Source organism: Gymnoscopelus braueri, assembly GCF_963280865.1.
Source record: "Gymnoscopelus braueri genome assembly, chromosome: 15".
Taxonomy (NCBI): domain Eukaryota; kingdom Metazoa; phylum Chordata; class Actinopteri; order Myctophiformes; family Myctophidae; genus Gymnoscopelus; species Gymnoscopelus braueri.
In genome coordinates this window covers 21,598,654-21,615,711 of record NC_137620.1, presented here as the reverse complement: position 1 = coordinate 21,615,711, position 17,058 = coordinate 21,598,654, and the positions used below count along the sequence as shown (strand labels likewise).

At 41.8% G+C, this 17,058-nt stretch overlaps 1 protein-coding gene across 1 annotated transcript in view; it reads right to left on the bottom strand.

Moving 5' to 3' along the window:
• LOC308102440 (pyruvate carboxylase, mitochondrial-like) overlaps nucleotides 1-17,058 on the bottom strand; it is a 445,486-nt gene that overhangs the window by 79,323 nt on the left and 349,105 nt on the right. Inside the window, exons 14-15 of the mRNA XM_080452156.1 lie at nucleotides 16,609-16,698; nucleotides 4,033-4,254 (exon numbers count right to left, since the gene is read on the bottom strand). Of these exons, the coding sequence (XP_080308282.1) occupies nucleotides 4,033-4,254; nucleotides 16,609-16,698 (312 nt within the window). The remainder of the gene's footprint in view (nucleotides 1-4,032; nucleotides 4,255-16,608; nucleotides 16,699-17,058) is intronic.

Genomic DNA, 17,058 nt, shown 5'->3' with positions numbered 1-17,058 from the left:
GGTTTTGGCAAAGACAAACGGTTGATGCCTCCAAAGGCATTCACAGGCACATCTCTTATATTATCGAATGTGCCTGTATGGTGCAGTACGTGTTCAAACATGATGACACCTTGTAGTAGAGACGGCTAAGCCAACAAGGAAATCCACATGACATCTCTCTTCTATTATTATTTGTTCTTGCTGCAGTTGTTTCAGACTTTTAGATGTGAAATAATTAAAGGATAAAATGCTGATCAACATCCTCTGCTCCAAATGTGGCAGTCTCCAAGGGCCGCAGAAGCGTCAATGGAGTCTCAAGATGTCTTATTAGGCACCTTCCATGAAACATTCTTTCCAGCTGTTTAAAAATTTACGATATGGTATCTGGAGAGCAAGCTTTCTAGCAATGTAAAAACAAACAATAATTACCTAGAATAAATACAACTCATGCTGTTGGCTGCGTTAACGTGATAGTCTTTTGTCTGTAGAACCAAGACCAAAGGAGTTAATAAAATAATTGAGGCAATTTCTGGATTTAATTCTAGTCTATATAATCTTATATATATTATCTTTTATATATAATCAAATTATTATACATTTGACAGAAAAAAAGGAAGTGCTAATTTGACTAATAATTGAACTGAAGTTAAATTATCACTGCAGATTTGACAGTGTATTGCCATTTAGTCCACAAGTTGAATGGAAATGTCCTCCTTTTTGTATTAGGTTGTACTTTCAGCCATTTGACTTGTATTACGGGCCTTACTCAAGGTCACCTTGACAAGACACACTGACAGCTGCACAGTCTTCCAGTTACAGGATTTCTTCATCCAGTTCAACGTAATAGGATATCAAACCGCGTACCGTACTTTCACCCAAAGATCAGGGCAAACATTCACTCTGGCCCAGGGATTCAAACATGACTAAGCCAAATGCATTTGGACTTGTTAGCATCCGTTTCATTTGATCTACATTGTGTGCTGTATAACATTAAATCAGTAAACGCTTGAAGCTGCAATCCACATAGTAACTTGCTTTTGAAAAAAATAATATTTGGACCAAACTGTATGTTAATACAATATACGTAACACAAAGGTGGGGTTGGTGAAAGGGCCTTTCTGTAACACAAAGGTGGGGTTGGTGAAAGGGCCTTTCTGTGTGGAGTTTGCATGTTCTCCCCGTGTCTCCTAGGGTAGGTACCCTCACAAAAAACATGCAGTAATCCTGATCTCTATACTGCCTCCCCCTGGTCAGTCGGGGCGCCTGATGGAGGGGAAAGGAACTGGTTGGAATAACGTGTTCCTTCCATGCGCTACGTCTAACCAGGGAAACTCCCCCCCTGTTAGGTGATAAAAAGCGGCTTGCTACAGTTAGCTCTCATGCATTGAAGGAGGCATGAGCTCGGTTCTAGGCTCTCCCTAGGCAGGCAGAGGGAGTGTAGCGCCCAGGATTACTTAGACAATTGGCACTGGGTGAAAAAATGTATTGGTATTTGAACTCCCAGCTCTTCTACTGGGAACATTAAGATCCTGGTGTCAGATAGGACCAATACTGGTTGACAAGTGGCACTACGGTACCTGAAGGTCAAAATTCTTGTTTCTCCCCGGAGTTGTGCTCAGGCATGCTCCACTAGCTCAGTGGTAGACACGTTGGCACTACAAAGCAGGCCTCCGGGGTTCGAATCCCAGGTCCGTCATCAAAATTATGGATTTCAGCTTTGAGCACATTTTCATCAGGATATCGCCCTGATTCACTTCCACCATTCGCTGTTCAAACATCAAACAGAATAGAGGAGGCTGTTTCTTGACGTGAGACCACGCTCAAAGCACTCCCTTTCTCCAGCAGTGATGAAAGATGACTGCTTAGTCTATAACGGGTTGATAATGAGATGGTGTCATGTGGGGATTTGAAATGAGGATGCTTTTTAAAGTTATGTACAGTATAATGCAGCTTAAGTCCTTAACCCAATAAGACCGGGAACGCATCTGTGTGTCATTTTAGGATTTCTTTGGGTATTCAAAAATAGCAGATCTACAAGCTCATAGCGCGGCACCGAGTGCCGCACTATGAGCTTGTAGATCTGCTATTTGTGTAAATCTTTGAATATATATCTTTTTAAAGCGAACATTTGTAACTCAAATCTTTGCTTCTGGGGGGGGAGGTCCCTGAAACGAAATATTTTACAAATGTTTGCTTTAAAAAAAATATATTCAAAGATTTCCACATATTTTGAATTTTTTTAAAAAAAAAAAAGCAGATCTACAAGCTCATTGTCACGCGCGCGGTGCTTGTACAGTATATCTGCTATTTTTTTAATAGCCAAATAAATCTGAAAATGCGTTCCCGGTCTTAAAGGGTTAAGCTGCATTATTTGCTCACGGTGTGTAGCTCGACTGCTCAAAGATGAGAAAGATGAGTAAAAATTTAAATAAAAAAAGATTTCCGAAAACACATTCGCATTGTCTTTTGTGAATTATTCATGCAACTGCTTGTGTTTTCTTGCAATGCTTTTGTCTGCCATTGTATAAGGACACAGGAGACGGTAACAAAAAAACATAGTTTTAGTCAAAGTAAAAAGCATCATTCTTCTTCAGGTCTGAACCCTGCATCAGCCATTACATTTCTTGATGATGTTTACAGTTGTTTACAGGACGTACTGTATAACAGATTCTATTAACTGCTTACAGAAGCCAGCTTGAATGTTTGGCTGTTTGCGGCTAGAGATCCAGAGTGTGAATGTTGAGCGTTGTTATGGAAAAATCCTATTCCAGTCAGGGTGAAGTACAGACGGATTTATTTGAGGTAGATCGGAGCATAAAAACAAGCAGCAGCAGCAGCAGCATATAGCCTAAGGCCCGGCCGGCCTCATATACCTCCTGTTTCCTCTCCCTCGGCTCCCGTTATATTCCTTCACCCTTCCTTGGTTAGTGTGATTTTTCCACGATAGTGTACAGTATAATCATTAATTAAAGTGTATATTTTTCAATTAAAAAAAAGTTATTTTTCACTGCTATATTTTCAAACCAAAATGTGTTTTTGACAACTTTCCTAAACAATATTTTAGTCACGACTCGAGTGTCCGCCATTGACACTCTGGACAAAATGACTAAAATGTAATAATTTTTCACATTAAAAAAGAAGAACAAAATTAAGAATTTGAAACCAGAAGAAGTTCATTGTCATGCCTCATCAACACTGTACTCCACTCCTGACTGCTGAACCCTCCTCACACCAATTCATCATCATTGTACTTTTATGGTGACACAAGCTTCCAAACGGCTCACTGACATTTAGATTTCCACCATTTTGCTCTTGGTGGAAAGGCAAAAAAAAAAAAGGCTCAGAACGTCCATTTCGCTTTGGGCCGGTAATTTCACAGTATATGGTGACGAGATGGGGGATATTCATGGCTCAAGAGGCTTCGATGACCCGTGATTTTCGAAGAAGGGAACGAAGGAGGAGGTCAGGGTCTTTGACGGCTGGTAAACGCGGGGGAAAGGGGTAAGGGAAGGGGGGGGGGAGGATGAAGAGAGAAGAAAAGACTGACACCATTGCCTCTGTACGAATGAGGGGGGAAACTGTTCATTTTTAACAAAAGAAACAGGAGGGGTCCATCGCAGCTGACATTTAACCATGGAGATGATCGACAGTCGAGAGAGACGGTTCAAACATTCAAAGAACAAAGGGAAGAGGGAGTTGAGGTAAATGGACTGACATGGCATCTGACAAAGTGATGGTTGACAGGAAAGTCATACTGTAGTTAGTTTGGCCAGTTCTGCCTACCAAAAGTGGCCAAACTCTTCCTCTTACCCATTTAAGGTCTGAGAATAGCTTGAGGTTGTTTCGGTCCCAAGACCTCTAATCATTCGCTTTACCTGATCAAATCTGCGAGCCGTCGAGCGCCAGCTGGTTTTGATTTCAAGTATTGTCTTTCCTTCTTCAGAATGGATATACAGTTTTGGCTTTGAATGTTTACGTGTACGAAATCACATCACGCACGTGGGCTCGCTCGCACACTCACACACACACACACACACGCGCGCGCACACTCACCTCCCCAGTTTTCCAGGCTGTAAAGGTTGCTGAAGTTGTGGCTGACGAATGGTGAGATCTTCTTGAGGTCATGGGTTCGAACCCTGGTGGCCAAGAGTGACTGATGGGCGTCCCTGAACGTGGTGTCCATCAGCAGCAGACCCTGGTGGGCGCGCACGGCCTTGGCGAAGCCCTCGGGACCGTCGCGAAGCAGCACGTCCCGGAATCCAACCGGTGGGTCACCTAATGACAGGGGGAGAGAGGAAAGGAGAGAGAGAGAGAGAGAGAGAGAGAGAGAGAAAGACATGGTTTGTGTTAATGAGGTATAAATAGACCAGAAGAAAAAGACCTGACAAAACAACCTGTTAAAACCGGGAAAGCATCTGTGTCATTTTAGCTATGTATATATATATATATATATAGCACATTGGTTGGCTATTCAAAAATAGTAGTTATACAAGCTCATAGCGCATCACTTCGTGTCGCTATGATACAAGCTATGAGCTTGTAGATCTACTATTTTTTTAATGTGTGCAAATCCTTGAATATAATGTGGTTAAAATGTTGTATTTTTTTCAAATATTTTATTCAATTGTTAAATTGTGATGTTATTAAACATAAATGAAACAAATCTACAAGTCTACATTTCCAAAAAGGAAATGCATGTATTTAATTCAGTCTGACCAGAAGCAGGGATGAAACATATCCTCACCGGCCACAAAAATGAATGACCAAAGAGGTAGTTAAATAAATGACAAAATGTAGCCTTTTGTTTTGGAAAACAATCATCAACCCCTTCAAAATACCTCCATGGTTATACATGTACTGTATTAAGTATAGTATTTCAGGTGAGTGCCTCTGTTCTCTCTTTCATGTCCAGTATATACAGTACATAATGTACACGCGCAAGCAGTGCCTTGATTGATCTCATCTTGTAAGCGCAGGGTCCACTTTAGACGCCGTGTTCAAGTGAATTGAATGAGAAGATTAATCATTTACGCAAATTTAACGAGGAGCACGGCGCGCAGGTACGTTTCAGCTTTTGAGAGGTTTTCCCTGTGAGTTATGCACATAACAAGGTCAGAGCTAGAAGCTTCTGCTAATAATGTGGAATGCACGCCTTCTCATCTCGCCAATTAACTGAAGATGATGGACTCGAGTTGTTTGTCAATAAACAACACGGGAATAGACAAACGGCAGCCAGTTCATTAGGTGCATCATCTAATTCTTGTAAATCAGTGAGTCACACGCAGTTATGAAAGGGGTAGACGGAATAGACAGATTGAGCTAATATTTGAGCAAATATGACAAGCTGCTACAGTACATGTGTGCACTGGGTGACTCAGTGTGTGGTATCAATGTCAAATCAAGGCTTACTGGTTCTGGGAAATGGATAGAATTGGCCAATTCCTGGAATTTACACGACCAAAAACCTAACAATGGACTACAGTAACACACAATTAAGCCCATCACACATAGTGCTGTCGGGGGAAAAGTACCATGTCGTTGACAGAGGAAATTAAAATAAGAATTACGAAGCTCACAGGTGTGACAAAGAGGTGAATTATGGGTTGTCGTGCATGTGGGTCTTATACTGTAGCTCCATGCATGTTTCTAGCAGTGGCGGTAAAAGTACTCAAATTGTTTACTTAAATAAAAGTATCAATAACCTACTGCAAATATTCTGTTACAAGTAAAAGTCCGGTAATGAAAATTTACTTGAGTAAAGTACAAAAGTATTGGCTTCAAAATATACTTAAAGGACCAAAAGTAAAAGTACTCAATATACAGAATGTCCCGTTTCACAAGTTTTCAAATGTCTAAAATGTATAAAAATTTTCCTAAATCAGTGAAATGTCTACGATGTTCATCACAACCACTGTACATTACGTCTAATTCACATGCAAAGAAACGATTTGTCAAACTTGTGGTGCAGAAGAGGAGTTACATACTGTAATTTAAATTAAAGACATTTTTCCAGCGTGCTGTAGTTCCTGTGAGGACATCACAGGAATACACAAGGGGGAAACGGCGCCAACTACTGTAACACATTTAATTTTAGCCCCACTGTTGGCAACAATGTTTTAAAATAGCAGATCTACCACCCCACAAAGCGTCGTAATGCAATGCAATGCAAAATTCTCATTCTACTACTCTGCCACCAAAATGTGGACACCATCCCTTAAAAAATTTGGTTGACTGGCTTCTTTCAAAACAGGCCTGAAAATCCATCTATTAGGAGACCACAAGGGTAGGCAAACACATTTTTCCCATAGAAAGGAGGTGACATTCACTGCCGGCATTTTTTATCTTCTTCTTCTTTGTACATTATTATAGTGTTTTATATTTGTTGATGATATTTGTATTTTTGAGTTATCTTTTGCTATGTTGATGAATTGAATACATACTTGTAGGACCACAATGGCAACAAGTCCCCAGGACTTTTTTTGTGTTATCCTTTTAGCCTTAATGTCTGACTGTACCTCATTTACATTTCTGACTAATAAAGTATTGGATCAATCAATCAATCCTTGTGAGCTTGCAAAACGGCTAGTTTTGAAAGTTTTTTAATAGGTAATAGGTAATAGGTATTAGGTATTAACCACCTACGGGTGGTTAATAAGTCATTAGGAGCATGCACAGAATGTCCTGATGGTAAGTTGACCTCAGTGATGTAAACACCAAAGAGAGATGCAGTTATGTGCTGATTTTGTATTTGTTACTTACATCTCATACTGGTATACGAGTGTGTGCTAGTATGAGACATTACAGCAAAAATAAAAGGAGAAAAAAGCAACACCAGAATAAAGTAGTAGGCAGATGGTTCTAATATGGCACTACATAAATGGTTCAGTCTCATCTGATACTGCATAAACATTCCATCATAATTTGGGCTCACACTCTAAATACTTTTTTTTTTTTACACCCCGAAGGATGGCTGAAGGCATTTTTAACCCATTAAAACCGGGAAAGCATCTGTGTCATTTTATATTTTAGCCATATTTTATAGCAGATACACAAGCTCATAGCGTGTCACTTTGTGCCACGCTACGAGCTTGTAGATCTGCTGTTTTTGAAGAATCGCAAAGATTGGCGCAAATCTTTGAATATATATGTTTAAAGCGAACATTTTGAACTTAAATCTTTGCATCAGGGGTTCAAATTATTTTGAGATGGTGGTCCGCGGCCAAATACATATCATTTGGGGGGTCCTTAACATGAAAAGGTTTGAGAACCACTGTTACAGTATAGCAACATAAACGTTTTTCAGAAAACTGTAAAGGATTTAGTAATTTTTTGGGGGGAATCGGCCAGGTTCCAGGTCTTATAGGGTTAATGTGGTGGGTTTACAAGAGGACACGCATCTTCTTACTTTTCCATTTGGAAATAGATTCAAAACACAGCGTTCACTGTGCCGTTACCACTAGGTATAGATGTCCTACAGTAAAGGTGGGATAAGGGGACGAGCGTTTGATGACAACTGCATTTTTCATCCCCGGGGATGTTGCTGCCTTGAGATTGTGCCCAAGTTGAAATTGGATACACACCAAGAATTGCATTCTGAAAAAGGGTCCCGCTTTACATAACCCCTAAACCACTGGTGAAGCCCATTGGCATGTTGACAAACCGCTTACTAGTTCACATGGTTTGTCTGCGGCCCTCCACATCATTATATCACGTGATGAACTGCCAACAGAGCCATTAAAAGCATCCATTACAAGGTTACAGCAATTGTACATGATAATAAATAATAAATCTGCCATTTAGTATTGCACAGTTAGCCCTCACACCACCTAGTAAATCACTGTGGATGCCTTGTTCTATGAATTCAACTGCACATTTAAAATGTTGGGGCATTTAGCTCGTATCACCTTAAACACAACCTCCTCATTGCCTCTATACCTCCCTGTGTTATTATCACTCTCAGTATAGCCTCGTTACCAGCCTTACTCATCTGCGAAGAGAAAAGCCTGGTCACGACCTAAAGCAGAGTGTGTCTATGGGGGAGGGACTTCTGTTGTACGTATTTCCCCCGGAAACAATCTTTTTTGACCAATCACAACACTCGTTTCATTCACGGAGAACGTTGACAGATTTAGACAGAAACGTCTTTCAAAAATTTCTTTGGGCGGTACTTCCGCCAAATTCCGGTACTTCCGTTTAGACACTCAACCTGCTTGGTCTTGCCCAGCGTGCTCTCAATATGTAAGCCTTGCCGAGCCTATGGGCTATATTATAGCCCATAGGGCAGGAGCCTATATGCTGTTTCTATAGCGTGAGGCAGCGAGATGTACAAGTACAACCCCTTGACATGACGTTATTATGTAGCAGAGACGTACGCCAATCTAACACTTGATGCTGAGTGCCAAGCAGGGAGGCATTGGGTCCCATTTGTATAGTCTTTGGTATGACCTAGCCGGGGATCGAACTCCAACCTCCCAATCTCAGGGCAGACACTCTAACCACAGGGCCACTGAGCTGGTTCACTCTCATTAGGGAACATCTCAACAAGATCTGATCCCATGGCCTGGAGGGGTGGGGGGGCTGAGCTTAACAATTCACACACAAAAATAACGTTGCCGGATTTGAAAAATGTCCTTGGCCTGCAGTGTGTACACGAAATTTGACAATGAACGGTGTAGTGGTTTGCTCAGACCGGGGCACAAACGTAATCCCCTACATTCAGCCTGGTGGGGATAATGAAACTCAAATCCACTTAACCCATTAAGACCTGGAGACGATTCTACAAATGCCTTCTAAATCCTAACAGTTTTCTGAAAAATGTATGTTGTTATATCAGTGGTAATCAAATCTTTTCATGTCAAGGAGCCCCAAAATTATATGTATTTGGCCGCGGATCCCCCCCCCCCATCTCAAAATATGTTGTTCTAGGGACCCCCTGACGCAAAGATTTGAGTTAAAAATGTTCACTTAAATCTATACATATTCAAAGATTTGCATATTTATTTTTGATTTTTCAAAAATAGCAGATCTACAAGCTCATAGCGCGGCATGAAGTGACGCGCAACGAGCTTGTATATCTGCTATTTTTGAATAGCCAAAGTATAAAATAACGCTTTTTAGCTCAAATCTAAAATGACACAGAAGCTTTCCCGGTTTTAACGGGTTAAGCCAGGTATGTATTATAGAATCAATCAATAGCACAGGTTAATAACAAGGGACTGTTATTCCACCTGCTTATTTGTCCTTCTCTCATCAGCCTCTCTCTCTCTCTCTCTCTCACTCTCTCGGCACAGCAAAATATAGACACTTGACCTTTTATTGCCGTGTTCCTCATCTGTGATAACAAATGGTCTCTCCGCTGTAATTGTCTCTTAGGCCGAGCGTGGGTCGAAATGAGCACCCACGCGTCGCACAACAGATGTGCGCACGCACGCACGGACGGACTGGAGCTCACTGAAATCACATTGCCAAACCAAAATGGATACAGACACACTGAACTTATCAGGACCAGTGCAGAATGCAGACGAGTGTAAGCACACACGCAGAACAAACAGGCCTGTATGCCTGCCACGTGTGTGCACTGACAAACCCTACTCTCTCTGCTACTGCCGCCCAATGAGTGCGCACACGCACACACAGCTACAAGTTTTATGAATTACCCATACGTGTGTGTGTGTGTGTGCGAGAGACAGAATAACTGAGGAGATACTAATCCAGAAATCCACACTGCTAGAGTGGTGTCCCACTTTCTCTCGCGCGAGCGCGCACACGCACACACACACACACACACGCACACACGCACACACACACACACACACACACACACACACACACACACACACACACACACACACACACACACACACACACACACACACACACACACACACACACACACACACACACACACACACACAGGACTGTGCCCTGACAGGGTTCTGCCAGGTCTGTTCTCCTCCATCCACCTCATGACCTCACGCTCCTTTTTTGTCTGTCTTTGATCTTCCTCTATCCCCCTAATCTAATGCGTTCCTCCACTCTTCACCTCTTCTCTTTGTTCTCACCCGCCTCTCATTCTCCATACCACTGCACTTATTCTTAATCACATTAAGTTATAGGAGGCAGAGAAACATAAGATAATAATAATATAGTGAAAGTTACATTAAAGTTTGTGACAAACATAAAAAAAAATAAAGAATGAGTTCACAAAATAAACAAGTTCACTTCAGTTCAATTACATTACATTAAATTCAAGACCTATATTTCACTCTTGGGGCACACGCTGCGGGAAAGGCCTTCATCTACAACTCAAAGCACAATTAAAAGAGGCAACAAAAAGGGAGAAAAAACAAACAAACAATGAAAGATAAAAGGGGAAGGAGCCAACAGCTTGGTTCCCTCAGATGAACCTCTCTCCCGTCTGTTTCTGTCCCCGCAGGAGAGTATGAAGACAACCTGCGGTCAACCTTTCATGTAACCCTCTGCCCCCCCCCACTCTTCTTCCGAGGTGCGCTATGATCCATATCAACACTACCCTAAAGTCTTCTCCCTTTTCTCTCTTTCATACATCACTCCAAATAACCCCCTCCTACTGTATCCCCTAAAGAAATGAAACAATGTCACAGTATGTGGCTCCATATCAATTCTGGGTCATCGCTAGCGGACTTTAAAAAAAAAAACACCTTTTTTCTGTTTTACCTCGGATGCACCTGGCTGTTTCTGCTGCGTGCTTTCCGATAAGTAATTCTATTAAACCGGTACTGACACAAAGTGCATCTCTACACCAACTAAAGCCTGATTTATACTTAGTTGCACGCTGGTGTTGCATGCCATAAATACAGTAGCCGATATACAAGCTCACAAAGAGTCACATTCGTGACGTGTTGCGAGCTTGTATATCTGCTATTTATCGAGCACGACACCGGCACGCAACTAAGTATAACTGAGCCTTTAGTCAACTTTGGCCAGCTTTGGTATTTACAGTAGCATTCACGTTTTAAGATGAATAAAAAAGTCCCCAATTAGAGAATAATGTACTTCATGCTTGAAAATGGCTAACAGACTGAATATTTAAAATACAGAGGCCCCTAGTTCAAGGGTGCTAAACGTGCTAAATGTTTATTGAGGCACAATTAACGGGTTCCTACGTTTGTCACACTGCAGTGGAACCGGTTCAGTTGAACTTAACATACTAAATGCCTAATGAAGAGACAACCCAACAAAAGAACACTGGCTTTTGTTGCATTTTATATCACCGTTTTCTTTTAGCGGTTTGCACAAACTTGAGGCTGCACAAACTCTTCCCTGCCTACTGTCCAGCCATACAACCACGTAAGGTACAACATCCTTCAGAGGAGCCACTGATTAACATATGTTACACTCATGCCTGTTCCTATAGGTATTCACATCATACACAGGCTTGTAGTGGACGCCCTCTCAGTCATCTCTCATTATGAGCATTAAAACATCGCTGTCTCTTGGCATAATTTGTTGTACTTTTTACCTCGGCTCCCTTCAAAGGACAGGCCCTCTATCCAACCACTGCAGTTAAGTAATACTTCAAAGTATTAATTATTCACTCCATTCATCCAGCCATATATCCTTACCTGCCCCCATCCACACACAGTAAAAAAACGCAACCCCTATTCCCCTCACAATCAGATCTCTCTCTCTGTTGAATCCTTTAAGTCCAGGCTGAAGACGCACTTTTATTCACTAGCTTTTAATTCCCCTTGGCGTGGCTGATCTTATCATTGTTTCTTGTTATTGCTTTAACTATTTATAATGTTCTTTCTCTGTTGATTGCTGATTGCTCATTGTGCCCTGAGCTGAGTAGTTGATTTCTGTACGTGTGATTTTGTGCAGCACTTTGGCCAATGACATGTTGTTTTTAAATGTGCTCTATAAATACATCTCACTTGACTTGACTTAGTTTTTTCTTGACCACAAATGTTAAGAATGTTATAGATAGCATGTTGTTTGGACAGATGCTAGGTTCACTGTTTACCTGGTATCCTCGTTTCTTTGAAGGCACGTACATTGTTTTCTTGGCACTACATTGTCACTTGTGTGACTTTTTAACCCGTTTGTTGACTAGGATTCTTGCATACTATGCTTGCTCCGATCTCGCACTTATGGCAGGTATGTTAAGTCACTCTGGATGAGAGCGTCTGCTAAATGCCATTAAATTCAATTTCTCAACTGGCTAGTGATTCCAAAATCTGGAAACCCATTCAGTTAAAAAAAAAAAAAATGTGTACAAACAGGAACTCGGTTTGACTCCTCCCCTTTCTTAGTCAACATCATATATATACAAAAATGTGCAGATACCCAGTATACACTTATACACACTGTATACACTTATACTGCATGTTGGTCTGTTTACTGTTGAGTGAGAAAACAGTGTTGCTCATAAACTAATCATCTGGGGACCCCGGATAGACAGTTCTCCCCACCACCGTCATCAAAATGGTCCATTGATCCACATATCACCACCCATCCATCCCTTCTTTCCCTGGTAATCATATCATTTCAGAGCATCTCTCTCCCTCCCTGCCACAAACTCTTTCATCCCTCCATCATTCACCTCAGCAGAGCGATAATACTGACCTAATCCTTCTCTCAGTTCAATCCATCCATCCAATGAAAGAAAGGTTATAAGCACATTACAAATCTCATTACTAGGCTTTAGGTATGCCTGTATGTGCATGTGCGTGCGTGTGTGTGCGTGTGTGTGTGTGTGTACGCTGCTAAATCCTGGGTGCTGAGTCCGCCGTAGGGGTCCATTTTTGCATAACACTCAGGATTTTTGCATTGTGTGTGCACATGTGTCTCTCTCTGTGTTCCGTATAACCTTGATTGTTTTCCAGGCACAGGAGGGGTGCATGACGGTGGCTTTTTCAAAATAAGATTAGCATAAATAAACACGTGAGGGTGAGCACAGAAGAATGCACACGCACACGCACACACACACACACACACACACACACACCAAATACATTATTCTGGTATACTGCTCTACTCTGTTCTATTGTGCATGTTATTTAGATGTCAGGTTTGATTAGCTACGCCTGATTATGATTCATATTATTGTCTTATGAATTCACGTTTTGCAGAGCATGCTGAGATTGCACTTGGGTGAAACAGGATGCAGATGAAACGCCTTTGATTTGATTTATAACGCTGACGGAAACCCGAATTAACGATGGAAATAGCTCGCAAAATGTCTGCCCCTAAAAGGCTTCTCCACATAGGAGATGCTGGTGCTGGTTTGCAAGGTGGGAGGGTTGACATCACTCCAAGAATATTTGCTTTGATGTCTGCTTCATGCTTGGCTGATTATGTTTCAATGACAAAAATAAAAAGGAAAATGAACGCAGTTTTAGCTCTGTGACACGTCATCAACATTTTAACTAGGTTTTTATTTTTGTTTTCCTCACTTGTTATTCATGGTTTTTGTCGTTTTCGCACCGTTCCCACGCTCGTTGCGTTCCGACATCATTACCATTTGTCATCTTGATGGCCTTCACCATATATATTTCTCTTGCAGGAAAATATATGAGATGGTCTTTGTTAAGGCCTACGGGGAGGCTTTCTATTGCCAGACATGGAGAGAGTGTGCATTTCTTTTCAACGTTCTTCCCTCCCCGCGATTCTGAAGTATCTGCATAAACTGCAGTCCAGCCTCATTTTAACCTCCGCTTTAACCCATTAAGACCTGAGACCAGATTCTACAAATGTCTTCTAAATCCTACAAGTTTTCCGGAAAACAAAAACATGTTGCTTTATCAGTGGTGCTCAAACGTTTTCATGTCAAGGGACCCACAACATTATTTGTATTTGTCCGCCGACCCTCATCTCAAAATATGTTGTTCCAGGGACCCCTAGAAGCAAAGATTTGAGTTAAAAATGATTGCTTTAAAAATATTTATATATTCAAAGATTTGCACACATTTTCACTATTTTCGAATAGCCAAAGTATAACATAATGGTTAAAGTGGATCAAACGTAAAATGACACAGATGCTTTCCCAGTCTTAATGGGTTAACCCTTCCAGATGTGCTGTCGCCGACCGCAGCTGGTGTGGAACAACTTCCAGCTCCACAGATGTACTGTAGGGAGGAGGCGTCTGCACGCTCGTAGAACGGCACCAGCTGAGTGAGCTGCCTGGGAGCCATCTCCCTGGAGGCTGTGTGTCCCACCATGCAGTGCTGCAGAGCATCGTGACTGAACTGCACCCACCAGGGAGCGCTTTACTCACAGCTCGCCAGTAACAACTCTGGGGCCTCGTGACCCTTTCAGACACACTGCCATCAGTGTTGCCATGTCCGCTTATTATAATCGACTTCGGGCTTGTTATATTTTTTACCCAGCTTGTTTCTAAAGTGCAGTTGCTTATTTACTTTCAGAACCACTGTACTAAATAATACAATATCCTGCATCTCATTACCTCAATTAACACATTGATTGCCAAGATATTAAACATCGTTTTCTATCCCCGTGCCGGCGTATAATGACCTCAATCCGATGATATTTGAAACGCCGTGGAACCGACATTGTGTAAAAAAAACACGCGTTTCCTGTGAGTAGACGGAAGGATCTGTGTATCCATGGGAACGACAAGTTTCCAACCGCGATCCGCCATTTTGGAGCTTTGGTCCGCTGAAAACGGGTGGCTTTCAATGGAAAAAAAAGAAACTGAGTTACAGCCGTTTTTCTGAAAATCCCATCATTGGGGCGGATGGAAGTGACGTTTTTTGGAATGACGTCACATCCACATTTTTCTTCTCTGAGAGACGATCGATCATTCCAAAGCTGTGTTAGGTCGCCCCTTGTGGAATTTTCCCCCAAAAATGTAAAAACGAGTTAATTCGATCTAGGCAATCAAGCGATGGATTTGAAAAACGAGTTAATTCGATCTAGGCAATCAATGTGTTAAGACACTTTAATACTTACTGTAGCTAATGAGATATGCAGCCAGTTGGAGCTAATGAGGGGTAACGCACAACACATCTATAATCTATGTTTATCATACAACTACACAAACCCATTATTACTGAACGCTTGCGCCGAACAGCGACGCGGTCTCACAATATTATTGCCTACCTACAACAAACTGCTCAAACACAATAGATATGCCTACTTCAGTGGGAACGTGTTGTAATCAACATAGGGCCAGAATGGAACAGAGCCTTAATCAGTATAATTGGTAAGACCTGTGGAGGAAGTAAGAAAGAGGCCCGGTTTCTTTCCAATATGGCTGCTGTGCTTATAGAGCCTATATAGAAAGAGAACGTGACGTCACACCATTGAGAGTAATAGCTGAAAACCTCACAAGATGGCGGTCGCTCGCTCGTTCTAAATACGCAAAATCTTTCCTCACGGTTTCCGTTGGTCACACACATAATGTGTGTACAAATATTTGTTGTAACAGCGTGCAGCATTCAACAAGATTTAACTTCAGCTGTGCTACAAGTGGAGATCGCTACGCTGGTGCCTGCACTCGACGCAGCGATAAACCATGATTGCGTGACTCACACCCCATTGGAAATATTGCTTTTCATCGTCGCATTGTGTCTTAAAGCCTCATTGTTCTCGTCCCAAAGTGCTCGGTAGAGCAGTAAAAACAGGTTTATGGCAAATATCAAACTGTTCCGACAGCTCGTGTGTCATTTGGTTGGACGCACAGGAGATTTTGTATATCGTCGCTGTCGGGCAGAAACCTTGTATCTCAGTACTTCAACTTTTTTATATTTTTCCGTTAATTAACGCCCTACTTCATTATACAAGAGTGTCACACAAACGTAGTGAAAATAGCAGATCTACAAGTTCGGCTATTTTCACTACTTTTAAATGTAATGAACAGCTTTGGACATAGAGGTTTTCCACCCGACAGCAAAAATATGCAAATGTGTCAATGTAATTCTTTATGTTGTGCCGGCGGCCCCAGTGGGAGTTAGAAAAGCCCTCGCCGAGGCGGCGTCAGCACGAGGCTGTGCCCACTGAGATACGCGGAGAGCGAACGCTCCAATCTGAGCACTGTCAAAGTCGTGATTTGCCCATTGAGCTGCACAGAACAATAGAACCTCTCGAGGAACTGTTTAAGGTGCGCACACACACACACGGTACATTCAGGCACAAATGTACGTATATGTGCATGCACACTAACCCTGCCAGTGTGTGTGTGTGTGTGTGTGTGTGTGTGTGTGTGTGTGTGTGTGTGTGTGTGTGTGTCCGTGTTTTGCGTGCGTGCGTGTCTGCTATGATATCGTTGCTGTCAGGCAGAAACCTCTTATCTCCATATTCTAACCTTTTGTGTTTTTTCATAAATGAACGACCTACTTGATCATACTAACAGCGTCACACAATAGTATCAAAAGTAGCAGATGTAAAAGCTCAAAGCGAAGCGACGCATTTTGAGCTTGTAGATCTGCTACTTTTGATACATTTGAATTTGAATCCTGAAAAGTAGCCGTTTTGGACCCGACGGAGACTAAATGACACCTGACTGACTAAATGATCAATCTAATCTCTTCTCGTGAGCTTTCCTGATGACAGAAAGGACTGGAAGGTGTGATTTTGAAAAAAAGACTTAGCGAGCCCTGTTTGGCCGATTGTGCTTGAGTGACATACCCATGGGGACATGAGGGACGACGGGATCGATGGAGGACGGCTTAGCCTTCACAGGGATGGGCGTGGACGGTCCATTCACCATCACATGACCTGCAGAAAAGGCGGGGAAAAGCAGCCGTTAATATCAATTACAGTAGAACTTGAGATACGCTCACACGTATTCACACAACAACAATGCGACAAACAAAAGTACCGGTACATACAATACTCTGTTGAGCATTACAATTTAAATAATTGATTTTGTCCATCTAAATGATTTAAATATACGAGATCACCTCTGACACCTCTGATGAAAATTGTACTACTAAACAAAAGTGCTGCTGCTACTGTTAATAACAGTCATACACAATTTATGCAAATTGGACATTTCACTGACAAAGTGCTCTACACCTGATAAAGCAATAGTAGATTTTAAACATAAGGCCAGACATTGATTAAAAACAGGTCATG